The sequence below is a fragment of the Accipiter gentilis genome, chromosome Z (genome assembly GCF_929443795.1).
Source record: "Accipiter gentilis chromosome Z, bAccGen1.1, whole genome shotgun sequence".
NCBI classification, from domain to species: Eukaryota; Metazoa; Chordata; class Aves; order Accipitriformes; family Accipitridae; genus Astur; species Astur gentilis.
In genome coordinates, this window is record NC_064919.1 from 53,586,128 (window position 1) to 53,604,019 (window position 17,892).

Below are 17,892 nucleotides of genomic sequence, written 5' to 3' on the forward strand. Positions count from 1 at the left end.
ATTTATTTAATATAAGGAAATTTTCTTTCAGTTCATGGTTTTTAGAACTTTGTAAGTGAGGATAGGCAGAGGAGTAAGGAGACAAGATCCCAAATAACTCTACTTTTATAAAAGTCTTCAAATGCTACAATTATTCTTTTATCTCAGACAAAACACAATTGACCTACCTCTAAAGTCACTGAACTGAGCTACCAGCTTCTTTATTTTTATTTCATACATGCATTATAAAATGCAAATATGTTCATTTTTTATATTTTTAATATCAACTCAGACCAGTTTTTGAACATGTTGTTAATGGGTCATGCAAGTGACATTTGGAATTTTTTTTTTTTTTGAGAGATGTCAGTGTCCTTTCAAAGATTCTCTAAAAATAAAAATTCAAGAGAAAATCAAACCCAGACTTTGCTATTCCACACTATTTTGACCAAAGGTTATTTGTATTTTCATGCAGTTATCCTTCTAATCAATTGGGCTGTGCTAATAAATGTTGTAAATCTTTTTTGTTTTATGAATTTTGTTGGGGTAAGAAAACAAGTGTGACAGACATACTGTCCCTTCTTAATGAGCAAGGGTTGATGCCTGCCACCACCGTCATGCTGTATCTTCTCATTTTGGCTCTCAGAAGTGTCTATCTGAAATAAGCTACAACTAACTCAGTTTGCTCTTTTTCTAAATGCAAAATGAACCACAGCCCAACCAAGAAGTAATTGTATGATGCTGGGCAGTTACATATATGTGAATATTTTCTGGATCTGTCCAAATACCAGGGAAAACAGCCTGCATTGTGGCTGTACAGTTTTGTACTATGCATATGATCAAAGTATTCTCTACATGTGGTGGAATAATTCATGTGTGTTGCATGTGAATACTGAAAAGTGGGAGAACCATCATAGATCATTATACAAAAAGCCATATTCCTGTAATATAAAACCAAGAAACATGCACTGGAAGATGGCAGGTAATTTTTGGAGATTTGAGGGCAGAACAAGTCAAATAACATGCTAATCTCTTCTTCAAGTGATTTTTAATTTTTTTTAATTTTTTTTTTTTTTTTTTTTTTGCAAGGGATGATGCAAGCTTGAAATCACTTTTGGCTGGAGACTTCGATGCTGTTTCTTTCCAAACTGTGTGGGATGTTATGAGCAGGCTTTTATTTCTCTATTAAATACATGCCATATCTTATGTAGAATGGTGGTTTAAAAACCCAAACCAGCAAATTTACACCTAAAATAAGCCTGAAAAATTTCCTCACAAATAGTCACAGTTTTGTAAAACTTGAAGCATTTAGCTGTAGGGCATTTATTTTTGTTTCAGAATGTCTGTTTGTGAGTGCAAGAAAATCCAAATGCATTAGCCCTCATCATTTTGAAGGATCCTTTGTAGCCTCTGGGTTTGGGAAGCTGAAGGCAGGGTCTGGAAGCTTACCTTCAATGTTTTAAAATTCTGTTTTTAAAGTACCATTTAGCATTTGGAGTAGAAAGGCAGATGTTCATATTTCACTTGTGAGGATCACATCCTCTAGTGAGTCCAGGCTTACCAACCCTCAGTCTCAACCCCAGGCTACTCCAGCAAGGAGTAATCTTGGAGGGCAGCAGATAACTATATAGGCTTTCTTTTGGCAGCCTTGTGGGGCAAGACCAGATGCGCCAATGTTTGACAAACTCCAGTGTCCCAGCATGTAGAGGGAGAGAGAGGGCAGAGAAATCTGTTGCTGGTTTCATCATGAAACTTTCTGCTTGAAATTTGAGCATAACCCTTTCTCATGCTTTGGAGTCACTGCTGGCAGTATTATTCCTTTATCTGCTGCCAAGTGGGGACAGAAAATGGAAGCTGTGCCTTGCTTCTCTTGAAACCCTTCATTTAAGCAGAGACAGAGACATAATTGAATATCATCTGTCTATTTGAGGATACATGAACTTCTAGCATCGTTCAGCTTCCCTGTGTGATACTGTCTTGGGGTTAAACTGGCAGGGAGAAAGTGTTGAGGTTTGTGAGACTCCCAGGACTGCTGAGGCTGTGCAGGAGAATTTGAGGGAGTTGCACTCCGTTCAGCTTGTCTGGGGAAAGGACTGCTGTCCTGTTCTTTCTTATTAAACTTCACATGAGTCTTATTAGAACCAGGCAGTCACTTTTGTCAGAGCCCCAGAGGATATCCATTCTGAGGTTTGTTTTTGGTCTCCGGCCAGGAGCACGCGGAATGGCAGTGCCAGGAGGGTTTGTTCTTCTATCATGTTTTGGTCTGATGCCTGTATGTCAGGGAGCCAGGGATAGGTGCTGTTAGCTTTTGGATGCCACTACCTTCACAAAGACATTGCCAAGGAAGAGGAGGTTGGAAACTGAGTGGTAGTTGGCGAGCTTGCTGGTGTTAAAAGTGGGTTTTTCTAGGTTTGGCTAGACTGTTGCATTCTTTAGGGTGTCTGGTAATTTGCTATCCTAACCATGGGGGGAGGGTAATGTCACTTGCCAAACAAAAGAACATTAAGAGCACTTGCTGGAATTCTTTACAATACGTTCCTAAAAATACACTGAATCCTTTGATAGCATAATACAGTATTAAGATGATGTAGCTTGTGGTGAAAGGGGTATGTAGCTTTTTTAGCAAGATCCAGTGATATCCTCCTCTAAGTTTTATTTTTCAATAACTTTCATCTGGTATATTTCTAAAGAATGAAACTTGCTTTTCTGAGAGCTGGGTTTTAAAGGTCACTTCTCAGCAGGGATTAAGTAGGTTCCAGACAGATAGATGAGCTGAGCTGAACTGAACTAAACTGAGAGAAGACAAGAGTTTGAACACTGCTGTTGTCTGCATCAGTCATTAAGTTCCTGCAATCTAAAAGTGTATGTTAGGCTAGCATGGTGCTAACTATTAAATGTTGACATGGTTTCAAAGAGAAAATGGACTTGTCCACGGATACATCGAGGGTGACTAAACAGATAGAGGCACACCTGGATTAATAAGTTTTAAAACTGAAAATACTTGGAGCCTTGGACGCTATCAGTCAAAAAAACCCCCAAACCCCGAGTCCTTTAGGTCTGCCCTGCTTCTTACTTTTCTACTGGGCATCTGCTGAACAGAGGCTGTTGAAGGAGAACTAATGTGGCAGTTCAGTGTAATGCTGTATTATTTGCTCCCTGCAAGTGCCGTAGGTCTTTTATATAGCTTAAGAAAATCTAAAAAAATGAGCCTTTCTTAACATGTGTGTCTTGAAATACCTGTAAAGGTGTGGGAGGATATGTACTGAAGACAGAGGGAGTGGTCTGTCAGTAAGTTCATCTGTTAGGCATAAGAACATTATGAGGGTGAGTAAAAAGAGAAAAACACTTAGAACTACTAGTAAGGTAATGATATTGACACCAGCTATAACAATTTGGTCTCCAGTGATACAATCCTTACTAGGCAGTTCTTCTAGTAGAGGATTTTCTGTGTTTTGTTCTGCTTTATTTTTCTTTCCCTTACTTACTGCCTGCTGGCCACAAATGTTTGACATTAATAAGGTTACTTGCTACCTGCCGTTGGTGTGAAGTTGCTGCTTGGCAGAGTTCATTTATTTATACACCAGTGTTAACACTGCTGTCTCCAGTTGTTGTCATGTTGCTCAAACCTTTGAACACAGCCTTTTTAAGCTGCTAAAATAAGAGAAAGAAATAGCAATACTGATAGAGTAAAATGTTATCTTGATATGACAATAAGATAGGATAGACAGTTGAATACAATTTGAGGAACCAAGAGAACTGGAAACCTGAAAGAGTGGATACCAGTTCCTACTGGTTCTTCATATTTTTTCTTCTGGATGGAGCTGGGAGGAGAATAGTCTCTTCTTATACAGGTCCCTTCAAAATTTCAGAGCAATTCTTGTCCAGCATTTGGGAATACAAAAGATAATTTTTCAAAAGGTGCAGAGGAAACCTAACCATCCTGATATAGACAGTTATGAACCTCATTGCTGAGGGAGGACAAGTGTGTTCAGATTTTTGCTTTTATCCAAGCAGTTGACTTCAGAGGTTATTAAAGCTATGTTTCCTAGCAAGTGGCTCCTGCTAGGTTTTTTTTCCTGATAGAATTTACTCCACTTCAGCTCATCCAAGGAATGTTTTCATATAAATTTTGCAACCTTTATAACATCAGTCAGAGCTGAATGAGGAATGCAAATGACTCAGGTTTGAGCCTGTGCGCTGATGAATATTACATTATTTATACGGGTAACACACTTTTAGACAGAGATATTGAGAAACTGTTTCTCTGCCTTTCATTCCTCCCCACTGTTTCCCTTCTTTCCTCCACAGTAACACATGATACATTGTCAGGGAATTCATCTAGTGATAAGATCCTTAATCTGAATGAGGCATAGGTATGTTAATCCTCAACCCCAGCCTCACTGCTCTGGAATTGGTTTTCCCCTTATATTTTCACCAGAAATTTCATTCTGGGAACAATTTCTAAAGAAGACCTGAGTGAAATCACCATCTATTCATTTTTTTCTTTTTCCTAATTAAAGAAGATGTTGCCAAAAAGCTTGCAACCAGCCTCACCTGTGTCTCAATATGCAAATCTCTCTTGCAGCTGTAGAGCCCTAAAGGCATTTTTGCGCTTTCATATGGGCTAGCAGCCATAGGGAGAACATTCTTTTTGGATCAAGCCCTAAGAAATGTGTAATAAAGTTGCCTGTATATGACTGTTTTAGATAGAAGTATTTCAGTTTTAAGTTTTAGAATGTATAGTCTCAGAAATAACCTCTGAAGAGTAACATGGTCTCAACCTTTGCTCTCTTTTGGAAATGCAATAAGCAAATGTGTTTGAGTCTTGAATGACTCAGAACACAGATGGTTTCATTATTTTACTGTATTGCAAGTTACCCTCTTGTGGATAGGGAATTAGCCCCCTAATTAATAAGAATAGAAGAGATGTTAGCTGGCCTTGTCATTGTAAGCAGCTTTTCTTGTGGAAGCAATGATGCCATAGTAGCAGTTTGGGGATTCAGACAGAACTGTATTTAAACAAACATACATTCAGCTCGCTTTTTCAGCATGGGAGTGGATATTCTGAAATGTTTGCTGTTTCCCGTATGCCTGCAGCTGTGCCATCTCAGATAGTGATCTTAAAATATAACAGGGTTGGGTTTGGTCAGGGCTTGATTTTCTGTTGAGTTCTCCCTTTCCCAAACGCTCTATGAATTAGTAATACCGGTGATTGAGAGGTGATACTCTTCTTCCTCGTTAGCCTTTCAGCCCTGAGCCAGGTGGGCAGTGCAAAGCTGTGCTATCTCAACAATCAGAAACCAGCACAGATTGTACAGCCCCTTTTTCCAAGAGCAATAGTTTTTGGCCTTGCATGCTGGTTTGAAATTTGTTGTGGGCAATTACTACTGTCTACTGGTTTAGGATTACTTCTGATTTTTTTGTTTGCATCAGCTATCCTTCATGAACCTATTGTGTAAATAAATGATGTTGTGATCACTTCTGATGCCATTGTGTTCAATAGTGAGCACAATGGTTTTTACTTCAAAGCATGCACAGAGCAAGAATTTGCTAAAAACTCTTATGTTAGCAGTTAGAATTCCAGAAACCTGCTCTGGCACCAGAATATTCCTTTTTGGTTCCCGGTAGTCGCTGTTAAGCTCCCAAACCTCTTTTTAAATCTTGGCTGTAGTTTGTATATAACCTGAGACCCTCTGGAGTGGAAGGCAGTATGCATTTGTGTTAGTTACCCTTTCTGTTTCTTGCTAGGTTTTGGGGCAACTCACTTCTTGGATTCCAGTACATGGATTCCAGAGTACATTAAACCAGGTGTTTACTTCTTCAAATTACTGCAGCATTGAAGGGTATTACAGTTCTGGTTATTAACTTGAGAGTATTAAAAATCTCATTTATTTTTGAAAACGGCAGAGGCAGCTTCTTCGTTCCTTATTGTGCTAAAAAGTTCAATGGAGTCAGGGGATCATTTTGCAACATGTTTGTTCCCTGTCCCAGTTACAACATCATTGCAACTTTCAGGAAAATCACCAAATCAAACTGTGGGTGTGCAACAAGGCTGGAGACAATCGTACGATAACCAAAATAGCTTCATTCTCTGGACAGGCTTTAGTTCAACTAAACTTTTGATGTTTCAAAAGACATCATCACTGAAATCTTCTGTGTCACTCCTTGGCTCATGTTATCCACCCCTTAACTGCCTTTAAGAAACAGTCATTTAGTGGGAACCCATTTCTGGTACTGTTTTTAAGACACTGGCTTCAAAATGCATGCAATAAGAAAACAAACTGCAAGTCTGCTGACTGTATGTTAACTTACTGTGAACAGTGTGAGACTAATTTTTCACTACCAGTTATGACTGTGAATAGTAGCTGTATGCCACTAGGATTCCTGCTGAAATTAGAGCTTCCTGTAGAAGTTAGATATTGCAGACAGTAGCATGAGCTGATCCTTAAAAAGTCAGTTTTCAAAGACTCACACGAAAGAATCTGTACAATAAAATTATTTAGTCTTTAACTGTAGCAGTTTCAGAAGTCAAACAAACCTGTAGCAACATCCAGAACATTACATTGCATAATTTGAAGTCAAGCTACAGCTCTCTGCAAGTATTTTGTATACCAGGCTGAAGCTCCCAGTCTTTCTTCTCACAGTAGCCCCTGATGTTGAACCTGTGTCACTGCTAGTAAGTCTATCTACTGCTGTATAATTCCTCTTTTTAAAGATCCAGAAATAAAAGTACAGTAATACAAATTGTTTCCTGCACTGATTGGATCCTTACTCCTGTTTTATAAGTTGCTCAAAATCAAGGCTGCATCAGTGAAAAAACTAGATGTTTAGTGATACCAGGAAGCAATATTAAGTTTTGGCATTAGTCAATATGCAGCAGAATGTAAACAGACCTTCTATTCATAAAAGTACAATTAAGTCAGAAGGCATAAAAAAGGCTGGTTAAAGATTTGTAAAGCCAGACGTCACTGGTAAGCTTTTAAGTAATGTGAGAACAAGCCCTTTACAGTAAGTATTACTGCAAACTGAAAATATTTTTCAGTAGGTTTAAACAACTTTTTTTTTCCCCCCATTTTAAATGTTGGTGTGGTTAAAAGCTATACTTGTAGCTCAGCCCTTGAAGGCATAGCACAGGAATAGAGTGGAAGATGTATAATGACTAGGACAGAATGACTTCTACAGCAGTTGGAGGCATTACTGAAGCTTTCTCCTTTTTACTGACTATAGGAGGGGAGCTTGATCAGAACTGCTGCTTGGCTCAATCTGTTTATCTTTCATACTTGATGGCACTGGTCTGGTTGTTGTAGTATTGCCTGGAAAATGTATTTTTTCCAAAATGAGTTTTCTGTACAAAAAGTAAGGAGAGAAGACAGATTTTATATTTGCCCTGTACAAAACCTAAAAGGAAATACAGAAAAAAATCCACTGTTATTTATGGGTTTTGGAAGTTACCAACTGTTTATACAGAATTGCACTATGGTGGTTTTGGCAGAAATCTTATTTTTGTAGAACTCAGATTTTTAACAATAATGACAATTAGTGAAGTGCATTTCAGAGAGGGTCATCTCTCAGGCAAGATGAGTTTTAGTAAATTGCAATACTCAGTGCTTATGTTAGGTTTGAACAACAAAGACAGCAAAGTGTTATCATGACCCTCAAAAGATACAGTAAATCCTCTGTGAGGAATATAACAATAGCCTGTTATCAAGTGTAATAGTTTCTGTACTGAACAGATCAGAAACATACACGAAGAATGCTAGTTTAAGGCTCTATAACATGTTAATGCAAGCAGTGCATTAGAGAATGCTTAGTCAAAAAAACAGTTAAGATCTACGCCATATGGAGTATCACCACGTATTTTTTTCTTGCATGCAATGTAATAATGTGAATATGAATGTTAACTCTTATTCAGCAGGGAGATCAGCTTCACAAGGTAAAAGGCAGCGTCTCACACCATAAAGTTAAAATGTCCTATACTGTTGTCCTGCTGCATTCAGTCTTGCTGTTTGTCCTTTATCATATGTAGAGTGCATGTTACTGCAACAAATTACAGCAGTTTAATAGCACAGAACATTTTCCTATTGCACAGCTAGGAGCCAAAAACAGTTCTGTAACATACTCACCATGGATTGTCTTCCTAACCAGTTAAAACTGTTGAAGACCACTGGTGCTGGAACTGAACATACCGTGTTTATTTTTCTGCCCTCAGAGGCACCACTGGAATCCACCTTCCCTGTTAGAACATGAGGCTCAGGATGAAGTTGCTCAGTGCCTGTGACATAGACTGTTTATTGTTGCATGAATTTTTTAATAATATTTTGTCACATTACATAGAGAAAAAAATCAAGCTGTTTTTTAAGTTGAGATGGACAATAGCTGCAGTTTCCCTCTCTTTCCTAGTGCCAGGCAAGCATTTGCATATATATGTGGGTGTCATTAGTTTTGGACCGTCCAAGGCAGGGTGAAACCTGGGTTAAAGACAGTGATCCATCAGTCAACAACACATCCTTCTGTGAGGACCTGATACATAGTGGTACCACTCAGTGGCAGATTTTTTTCCTTGCTCCTATTTCATTATCACAAGGAGAGAAACACACTATATTGCTCTGTATGTTATGTGGGTGTTCTCAGTATTGACAGTGAGAAAAATGAAGAATTCATGAGAGAAGGCTGAAGATTAAACACGTGTGTCTGTGTGTCTCTCTGTGTGTGTGCGTATACACATGTATACATCTGTGTTCTTACATGTAAAATGCTACATGGGCATTTTCTTTTTTTAATATGAGCCTTGGGGCTTGTTCTCACTGTAACGATAGCTTGACTAATCTACACTTGGGTAAAGCTCCTCTCAAGGTAGCCTAACTTGAGTGAGAGAAGTTGTGCTTCAAAGTAGTGGTATTTGGATAAGCAGCAAAGAAGTTCAGTCGTGTCTCATTACCAGCTCCAGAACTGGCTGTGTCATGTTTTCATCCACACAAAAAACATGGAGAAAGAGTGCAAGAGAATGCAGAAGATGAAAGAGAAAGGCTCTTATTTCTTAGAAAGTGGAGATGAATAAGGTTGCTGAGAGGCCTGCACCATCCTGGAGAAAGATGATGAGAGAGGAAAAAGTAATGGATATGGAGAGAAGCTGTTGAAAATGAGAGGGAGGGGAATGTGGAAGGAAGTGAAGAAAAAAGAGAGGGAGATCTGCAGAGCTACTAGTGGAAATAAAGACATGCAGGGATATCGTATGAGGTGGCATGCAGGTATACAGTATGAAGTAATACTGACTGGAAGATGAGAAGATGATAGCACTGGCGTAACGTCAGTAAGGGTGATCCCACAGGCCTACGGTACTCTGCATGCCCACTGCACTTGCTCCTGGGATGGTTTTTCAGCTGGGGAACACTGGCATTTGCTTATAGGTGTAACAGAGATGTCAGGAAACGTACTCAGTTGGATGCATTCACATTCTTTCAGCTTGAGCTGTCACGTGCATTGTTTATACCTGCACTGGTAAATAATATCAGGGGTGCTGGGTGAGGTGGCTCTGTGTGCCTAGTAAGACTGCCAGTAAGCAGTGAAAAACCGTACTTTTTGCCTCTGCCTTCCTTGTTTCACCCTGAAAAGTAAGTAGAGATTTCTCCAGATATACCAAGGACAGATCTCTTAAGTGAAGTGTACTGATTTTACAGTCACTTTTCTGATTATAGTGGCAGTGTTTTCTGAAATCACTTGAAGATGGAAGCAGTAATTGCCAAAGGAAATCTAAAGAGAATAGTACTGAACCACAGTTTTCCAAATCAGTAAATATTCCAGTAGGTGCATTTTTTGTTTGTTTTTTTTTTTGTTAGTTAAGACATTTAGAGTCCATTTACTCATTCAAACGTTTGGAACAGAAAATTGACAGTGTATTTCCAAAGAAAAAAGCTGTGTTAATTCAGAAAAGAGATTAGAGAAAACACAGTAAGAAATTCCTAGTGCACATCTCACATCATCTCACATGAAAGTGAATTAAAACGTAATACTGTTGGAGCAGCAATGTGCAGCAAGTATAGATATAAATATTTCTGTTGGTGAATGGTTGACATTCCTATGTTTAAGGGCTGTGATGTCATGTAATCTCAAATTCAGTCAAGTCAGTTTATGCAGTGATTATTGATATGAGACTTCCACAGAAACCTGGGTTTCTCAGGTTCCTTTTTATAAGGTTATCTAGTTACATGACTGAGATAAGTCTTGATTATCAGCTGTTGTTTCACTGCAGTACTCCAAGTTGTGCCTGAATTTCACAGCAGAGAAAGCATATCAAACACACTTATCTTAGAACAAGTAAACATAAGCCAAAACAATAACATATGGTTTCTTAAACATAGGTTTCTAGATACACAATTCAGCATGTGTATAAAAAAACCACTGAATAGCTCAGCTGTTTTGCCCAGTTCCTGCTTCTACTGGAAGTAATAGTAAAACCCTCATCAGGTTCAGAGGTGACGATTTGGTAATGGAGGTGGTAGTGTAAAGTCATTATCAGCAGGGTAAGAATTAAGTAAAAATCTATTTAGTAGAAATGTGTGCAAGGACAGGATATGGTGAAATTGCTTAGTCCAGCTGATACAGTTCTTAGTTCAATACTGACTTAAAAATTGAAGATACTAACAAAAGGAACTAGTTTTTAGAGAATTTCTGGATGGTTAGCTAGGAACTCAGTGTATTGCTTGTTAGTTTTCATACATGTATTAAAAAAATGCTTTCTCACAACTCCTCAAGATTTTTTGCACCTCTGCCTGAATTTCAGCCATCACTAGATCCTGTGATCAGCTTTTGGTGTACTTTGGTCTGTGTATTATAGATCTGGGACTCTGTTGATACTGTTGTTAGCTGTTGTATAAACTTACCTATAGTTATTTATTAAACTTCTCATTGTAGTGATTGTGGTATTGTGATCTTTTTCAGTGTACCTTGAGGACAGTTTCGTAAAATCTGGAGTGTTCAACGTGTCAGAACTTGTGAGGGTGTCCAGAAGTAAGTTATCATTTATGTTTACTCATTTCCAAAGCCTGCTATAATCAAGTGAAGGGTTTTTTTGTGAGGTTTTTTTTCTCCCCAAGATGTTAGATGCATAGTAAATGCCTGTAACCATGCACAATTGTGATACCTTTGACCACAGTATTACAATTCATCCTGCATGTGTTTGCAATAAAATAGACAGAAGTCTTCTTTTGTCTCTTCAATATTTAAAGATTAAAACAATTTGTTATGTGTCCCTTTGCACAACTTAATGGACTGATATATCAATAAAATTACCATACGTAACAAAACCATCTATTTGTTAGACTTGCAGCTTTTTAAGGTTGTCCTACACATCCTTGGGTTTTGCTAAACCATCTGATTATTCTTCTAGTTTGTTTTTTAATTTGTAGCTCTTAAAAGAAAAATCACAGCATGGATATAAAGGATGTTATACTTAATGTATACTTAATGTATTATATGCTCGTGTTTCTTTTACTCATAGAACTGGCTGTTACTGAATTTCTAATTAAATTGTCTTGTTTTGGCATCAGAAATGTTATGCACATGAACATGCAAAAAAAAAAAGGAACATAAAATATAAATAATAAAGGACAGGTGAAGCTTTTACTGCCAAAAGAAAACCCCAAATGAATATATAAGATCTGTTTTGTTGACATCTAAGAATTTGCTATAATAGTATGACATAAAACCAGTGCATATTTTCATTTGACATTGCTTTCTGAATGCTTCTTTTCTCCCTTTAGTATCAACACTGTTAAAGTATTTCTCTTAAGACTTCATTAGGAAGTGAAAAAAAAATCCAGGAAAATCTCTTTTCTGATGAGGTGAGGACAAAACCAGTGAGGCACAAGTTACCAAAACTGTCTGTCCAAATTTTCCATAGGAGTTAATTCATGCCAGGTCAGGATGCTTGAGGAATTTAATTAACTTAGTGAGGCTTAAGATGCATGTGTCATTTCATTTGCTGTGGTCAGAAATTAATATTCAGCAATTAAAATTATGTTAAGTCCTTCAGCAAAATACGGAGCATTGCCATCCTGCAGTGTTAAGACATATTCTTTTTTGTGCTTGCTGAAGATATGGTTTTGCTGTTTTAGGAGGCTGAGGATGTGCGAAATATAGCTTTCTTTTAGTTGTCAGGTGGTTAAATACATTTTAAATTACTGGGCCATTCAGATTAAAAAAGAATCAGTATTGTAGTTATGTTATGAAATCGTACTTTCTGCAGCTGCTATACACAATATACTTCTAATAATAAGCTTTAAAGAATGTGGTTTCTGTGGGATTTCTTACCATGCATTTGTTTAACCTCAAGCCGCAACAGAGTTGTACTTTAACTGTCAGGAAAAATACAAACCTTCAGATACATTACACAACATGCAATTATTCTTTTAAGTGCCAAAGGTAGTTAAAATGCACAACAGAAAGAGAGTGAACAAAGGTAAATACACCACAATATGTAACATATAATTTATTCTTGAAATGCCAAGACGTACGGTACACAAACTCTATAAGGAGGTGAAGATAATGCTGAGTGTGTGTGTTTGTGTGTAGGTGTACATACGCAAAGCAGTACCTGTGGCACTGGGTGAAAGAAAAAGAAGGCAGCAAAACATGCAGTCAGCACAGAAGGCTATTATTAATACAAAAGAGTTAACATTACAGGAAAAAGTTCGTTTGCCCCCAAGTTTGTTCTTTCCAGTTATTTCAGTTCTTTAATAAATAATGTTGGCTGTCCTTATAAAGCCTGCCTCATTCATTAGAGAAGTCCTTCAACAGAAGTTATGACTTTGTGCTAAGGTTTGTGTTACCTTTTTCATATTGATTCCAGGTTATCTGTTATACAACAAATACATTATGTCTACATAACTGCTAAGGGATTTCTAGGGGCTGGGGAAGATAATCCACTTTTTTAGATACATAAACATTGATAGAACTTGTCTGTACTTGGTTTCTGCAAGAGGCAGAAAATTAGATGCATGTAGTAACATCTTGATGTTTTTCCCAGTGTTAAAAATGAAAAGATGGCTAAAAAGATAGAAGATTATCATTGACTCGTTATGATGATGTTTTTTTCAGCACCCATAACCCAGGGAACTGGAGTGAACTTCCCAATTGGAGAGCTTCCGAGCCAGCCATATTATCATGATATGAATTCGGGTGTAAATCTACAGAGGTCCTTGTCCTCTCCACCAAGCAGGTAAAAACTCGAAATAAGTGCTAATGTGAAATAATAGTGTAGGACAAGCAATTCACAAAAACAGTCAACAGCCAACTATTTTATGAATTTCCTCTGATTTGTGAGGTAGGCTACTTACGTACATTACCATAATCTATGTACAGATATACATGTTACAAATCTTGTAATTTGATGTGGTGTCATTATTGCCTGTCATTTCTGTTGATATTGAAGATGATAATAACTTTTATCAAGGTTTAAAGTGCTCACTAAATCATCTGCCAAGAGAACAGCTATGCATCCTGGAACTGCTGCTGAGTTGCAGGAAGGTCTAGCAGCTGGGAACCTGCTGTCAGGGCTTAGTGCCACTAGGTGATTGCAGGCACAAAGGCTGTCTCTGAGGGCTCCCTGTTGGGCCTCTGTCTTGAAAGATGTGTTGGGACAGATACTGTTTCCTGTGGAAAAGGCTTTAGGACAGGTATATAAAGAGAAGGTGTCTTTATCTGTAGCATCACTCCAGCTCCACACATGAAAGTGTGTTTCCTGCCTCACCCTTACAAGGGGCATTTCACCGCATGGTGGGAACAAGGAGGAGCATGTGAAGTGGTCACAGGCTCTCTAATTTTCTCAAGGGTCTCCATGTGCCCGCTACAGGCAGTTTGATCTGAGGGACCCACTTCTTCCTTGCTCAACATGCTCCCTTCTCCCAACTCTTACAAAGACCTAATTGCCTCCCTCAGGAGCAGCTGGTGGGCCCACAGAGGTGGAGAACCTGCTGTGCCCTCCTCCTGACTCCCAGACAATGTACTGTCTGTCCCACCTCTGGGGTCCCTTGGTTTTCTGAAAGTGTCTGATGTACCATGAAATCATAAGCCCTGTAACATCTCTCATTGCCCCATGTTTCTGCACCCTAGGGAGTCAGGAAGTGTCAGCACAGTAGGACAGGATTTAACAGGACTGTCAGGGGGGCTGGGGTGCTCTTCCACCAGCACCTGGTGCTTCTGAGTTATTTTGTTCATACTCCCCCATTTCGTTCCATTGTATTGTCAGCTTGGCACTTCACCTAGCAAGTTTTAGAAACGGATAGATTAATTGTCACAGTGTTGTCTAAAAAATGATGATGATGATTATGATAATTTAATAATAAAATAATACCACCACCACCATTAAAACCTTCATCCTGGTTTTCTTTTGCAATCAGCATAACAGCTTCAGTATATATTGTTACGAAGAACCTTGACTTCGCTCCACTGCATTGAAGTGCTGCCTCATTATATGTAGTGTGACTTGAAATATGGGGCTTTTGCTGTTTTTAATTAAACTAGGCTAAAATGAAAGGTCTTTGTTTCAGACCTCTTTGAAAAGCTTAGGATTTTGACCTGGTGAAATACAGTAAACTACATTTTTTCCTTATTAACACATTCAGAAAGGTTCCTGGTTTATCTTGACTTTATTAGTAATACTTTTCCAGTGCTTTGTTTTGCTTTCATGGTTTCTGCATAGTGTTTAACACCCTCATGACACAACCTTTCTTTGGTAATTTACAGGAACTGGTTTCTTGATTGTTCAGCCAAATGCTGGTAGACTTTTATATATTACCCATTCATGCCATCTCTGAAATATTAAATCATGTGAAAAATGCAAGCACATTACCTGCATTACATATTATTAAATAACTTTGTCTATGTAAGTTAATCTAAGCTCTAATATCCACTTTTTTGTGCTTTGGATGCCTGAATTACTTTCTATTGAAATATTTGTTGAAATCCAAATGGTTTATACACCACTACTAGCTGCATATCATATTCACTGCCAAATCTTACATTACTTCAACAGCAAAAGACCCAAAACTATCTCCATAGATGAAAATATGGAGCCAAGCCCAACAGGAGACTTTTATCCTTCTCCAAATTCACCAGCTGCGGGGAGTCGGACATGGCATGAAAGAGAGCAAGGTGAGTAACACATGACCATTTTACCTCAAAGTATATTCAGATATACAATAAATCTCTGCGCTAGCCTTTCCATTACTGCAATAAAATGGCTGCTTTTTAGAGGAATCATTATTTTTCTCTCTGGCATGTGAATTTGCTGTTTTTGTAAATGTAGTTAAAACCAACAGTCAACAGGATATGGTATAAACAACCACATAATAATTCTTCCAACTGGTGACTGCCTTATCTATTGTTTGAAAAGATGTGTGGCAAGTGAGGTACTTGATATTGTGTATGCTGTGGTCATCCCAGCAGGGTTTTGAGTATAATGGTTTCAAGGAAAAAAACCCAGCATCTCCATACTATGGTTGAGTCAACACTAGTTTACTCAGTTTTTGTTTTACTGTGACAGACTCCTGTATGTGCGTTTAGTTGATACTATGTGAGTCAGAATATGTTCAATATGCTCTTTTCTGAAAAGCCCGCACATAGCTCTGTGGGACTACGTCCATATGCTAAAGGGTATTGGTAAGTGTTGTGTTTTGGGTTATCAGAAGCAAGCAACATGTTTGTGTGGAGAAGAAAGTTATGGCTGTCAAAACAGTAAAATTAATTGTCATAACTTTCCCTCATGTTATCTTGATGCTTTATAAACCTTGATGCCAGTGTAGTCTCTTCGCTCACCTTTGTAATGTGAGAACGTGTTAAAACTCGCATGTATTTGAACAGTGTTGGTTAATGGATCATGTGGCTGAGGTGCTGCAGCTATTTGGAGAGTCTGTGAAATCTACAGCACAGTATGTAAAAGTGAAATAGAGAAGAAGACATGCTGTTGCTGCCTTTGCTGATCTTGCAATGTTTGCCCTCCTTTTGCCCGTCCACTGTTCATTGTTGTTCTCAGTTATTCAGTAACCAACCAATCCTTTGACTTACATCATTTTTATATTGTTTTAGGCTTCTTTTTTTCTTTCTTTCTTCTTTTTTTTCTTGCTACGTTTTCCCTTTCATCTCTGTGTGCAAGGTAGCATGTGATTGGTATTTAATTTAGCTGCCTTTTATTTTCACATTTTCGTTGTAGTTGGTCTCCTTTTAATCTGTGTCTGCCTACCCTCTGATCTGTGTTCTCATCATTAGGCTGTTCCTTTCACACAATGTGTACTAGTCTTTTTCTTTGTAGTTTCTTGTGTACTTTTTGTTTCTCATGCAGGCTCTGATATTTTCTTGTTTTAGGTTGTTTGCAGCATTCACTGTTGAATTAAAAAAAAAAAAAAAAAAAAAATCTTGCTCATGGCTTTGCATAGCCGAACTTAAGAACACCAAAATAGCAGCCACACACAATCTGCTGCCAGCCACAATCTTCCCCCTTGTGCAAAATATTTTCCTCTGTGACTGTTACCTGTTTACCTGTTTGCCATGACACTTTATTACAATTTATCATAAATGACAGGATTGTATGAACTAATTTTTGTGCTTTTTAAATAAATTATTTTTGTGGTTGTGAGGAAAACAGCCCATTGTTCCCCTCTGAAGTGGTCTCCGCATATCCTCACTTGTGAAATGAAGTCCTTTTGTGCTGCTGAGTGAGCTGTGGGAGCTTCTGAGAAATGCAGTGCCACATGGACAGCTGAGCCCAAGTCCGGCTGGCAGAGCCTTTCACAGATGATCTCTGTAGTTCCTAACTATCTCAATTGCTTTTTAGCTTCTGAATCATTCTGCTTGCAAAGAACTGTGCTCTGTGAGCACTGGATTTGTTCAGTTTTGCCAGCCTTCTTCATGTCGCATTTATCAGTAGTGAACAATGTTATTGTTAGAGATTGCTTGAGTAGATTTACAATGAACCTTTACTTAATTTCTGTGCCATTGGTTAGCTAGACTTCTGGAATGAGTCAGCCTCTAACTCTCGCTATACATTTCATAAACCAGAGAACTCCAAAATATGAGAAAGAGAGAATAAAAGAGATAGACTTGAATCAGTGTATTTTATTTTTGCTTCCTGGAGTTTACATTCCTCCCTGAATAACCTGTTCTCCAGCACTGCTGGGCCTGGCGAAATTTCACCAGATCCCTGGCAGAGAGGTTGTCTTTGAGACACTATGAGGGACTTTGTTTTTTCTGTCCTTAAGATGTTCTTCCATTCCTGCAGAGGGTCAGATATACCACTGTCCAGTCTGAAAACCATTATACTGGGGAAAGCGTAAGCCTTTTGCCCCCAACCATTTCCTTTTGGCTCCATTCACTGTCTGAGCTTATCCTGCTGCTGCGGAAACACTCTAAGGTAGTGACCGCAATGCCTGTCCTTGGTACCTGGCCTCACTGGGAAGGGGTATGTGGCAGCTCCTGGCATATTTGTTCTGCTACTAGTTTGTTGGATGCTTGATATTATCTTCATACTAGCATGTATCTGTGTAAAGCTCCTTTTGGACACAGAGGTCTCACCAGGATATGATACTTGTGAAAACATATATTCTGTTTCCTCATGCCTGCAAGCTCAAAGATAATAGAAATAAAAGTTTGGAGGTGGTTTCTATGCCAGACAGCTCACTGGTACTACTTCCTCTCTCCCATGGAGATCTGTGTGTCATATGAGGTTAGGCATAAATGAGAATAAGGAGAAGCCATTTGGGATCACATTTGTGTTCATCCAGTGTCACCAGGGGATGCTCATGCAGTCCCAACAGGCACTGCTTTTCCAGGCAGTCTCCAAAGGTCATCAGCACCAGAAATGTGAATCATTCCACAGTACCCACAAATGAGAATATGCAGAGGTATCATGTTTATGGGTAAGTA

The 17,892-nt window shown here is 38.5% G+C and overlaps 2 protein-coding genes across 14 annotated transcripts in view; both read left to right on the top strand.

Moving 5' to 3' along the window:
• Positions 1-17,892, top strand: part of NFIB (nuclear factor I B) — a 281,489-nt gene that overhangs the window by 209,413 nt on the left and 54,184 nt on the right. For all 13 annotated transcript variants that reach the window (XM_049794731.1, XM_049794723.1, XM_049794732.1 and 10 more), the window contains exons 4-6: positions 10,915-10,983; positions 13,072-13,192; positions 15,008-15,126. In XM_049794731.1, the coding sequence (XP_049650688.1) occupies positions 10,915-10,983; positions 13,072-13,192; positions 15,008-15,126 (309 nt within the window). The remainder of the gene's footprint in view (positions 1-10,914; positions 10,984-13,071; positions 13,193-15,007; positions 15,127-17,892) is intronic.
• Positions 1-17,892, top strand: part of LOC126036218 (nuclear factor 1 B-type-like) — a 127,940-nt gene that overhangs the window by 107,166 nt on the left and 2,882 nt on the right. The window contains exons 4-6 of the mRNA XM_049795747.1: positions 10,915-10,983; positions 13,072-13,192; positions 15,008-15,126. Coding sequence (XP_049651704.1) covers positions 10,915-10,983; positions 13,072-13,192; positions 15,008-15,126 — 309 coding nt within the window. The remainder of the gene's footprint in view (positions 1-10,914; positions 10,984-13,071; positions 13,193-15,007; positions 15,127-17,892) is intronic.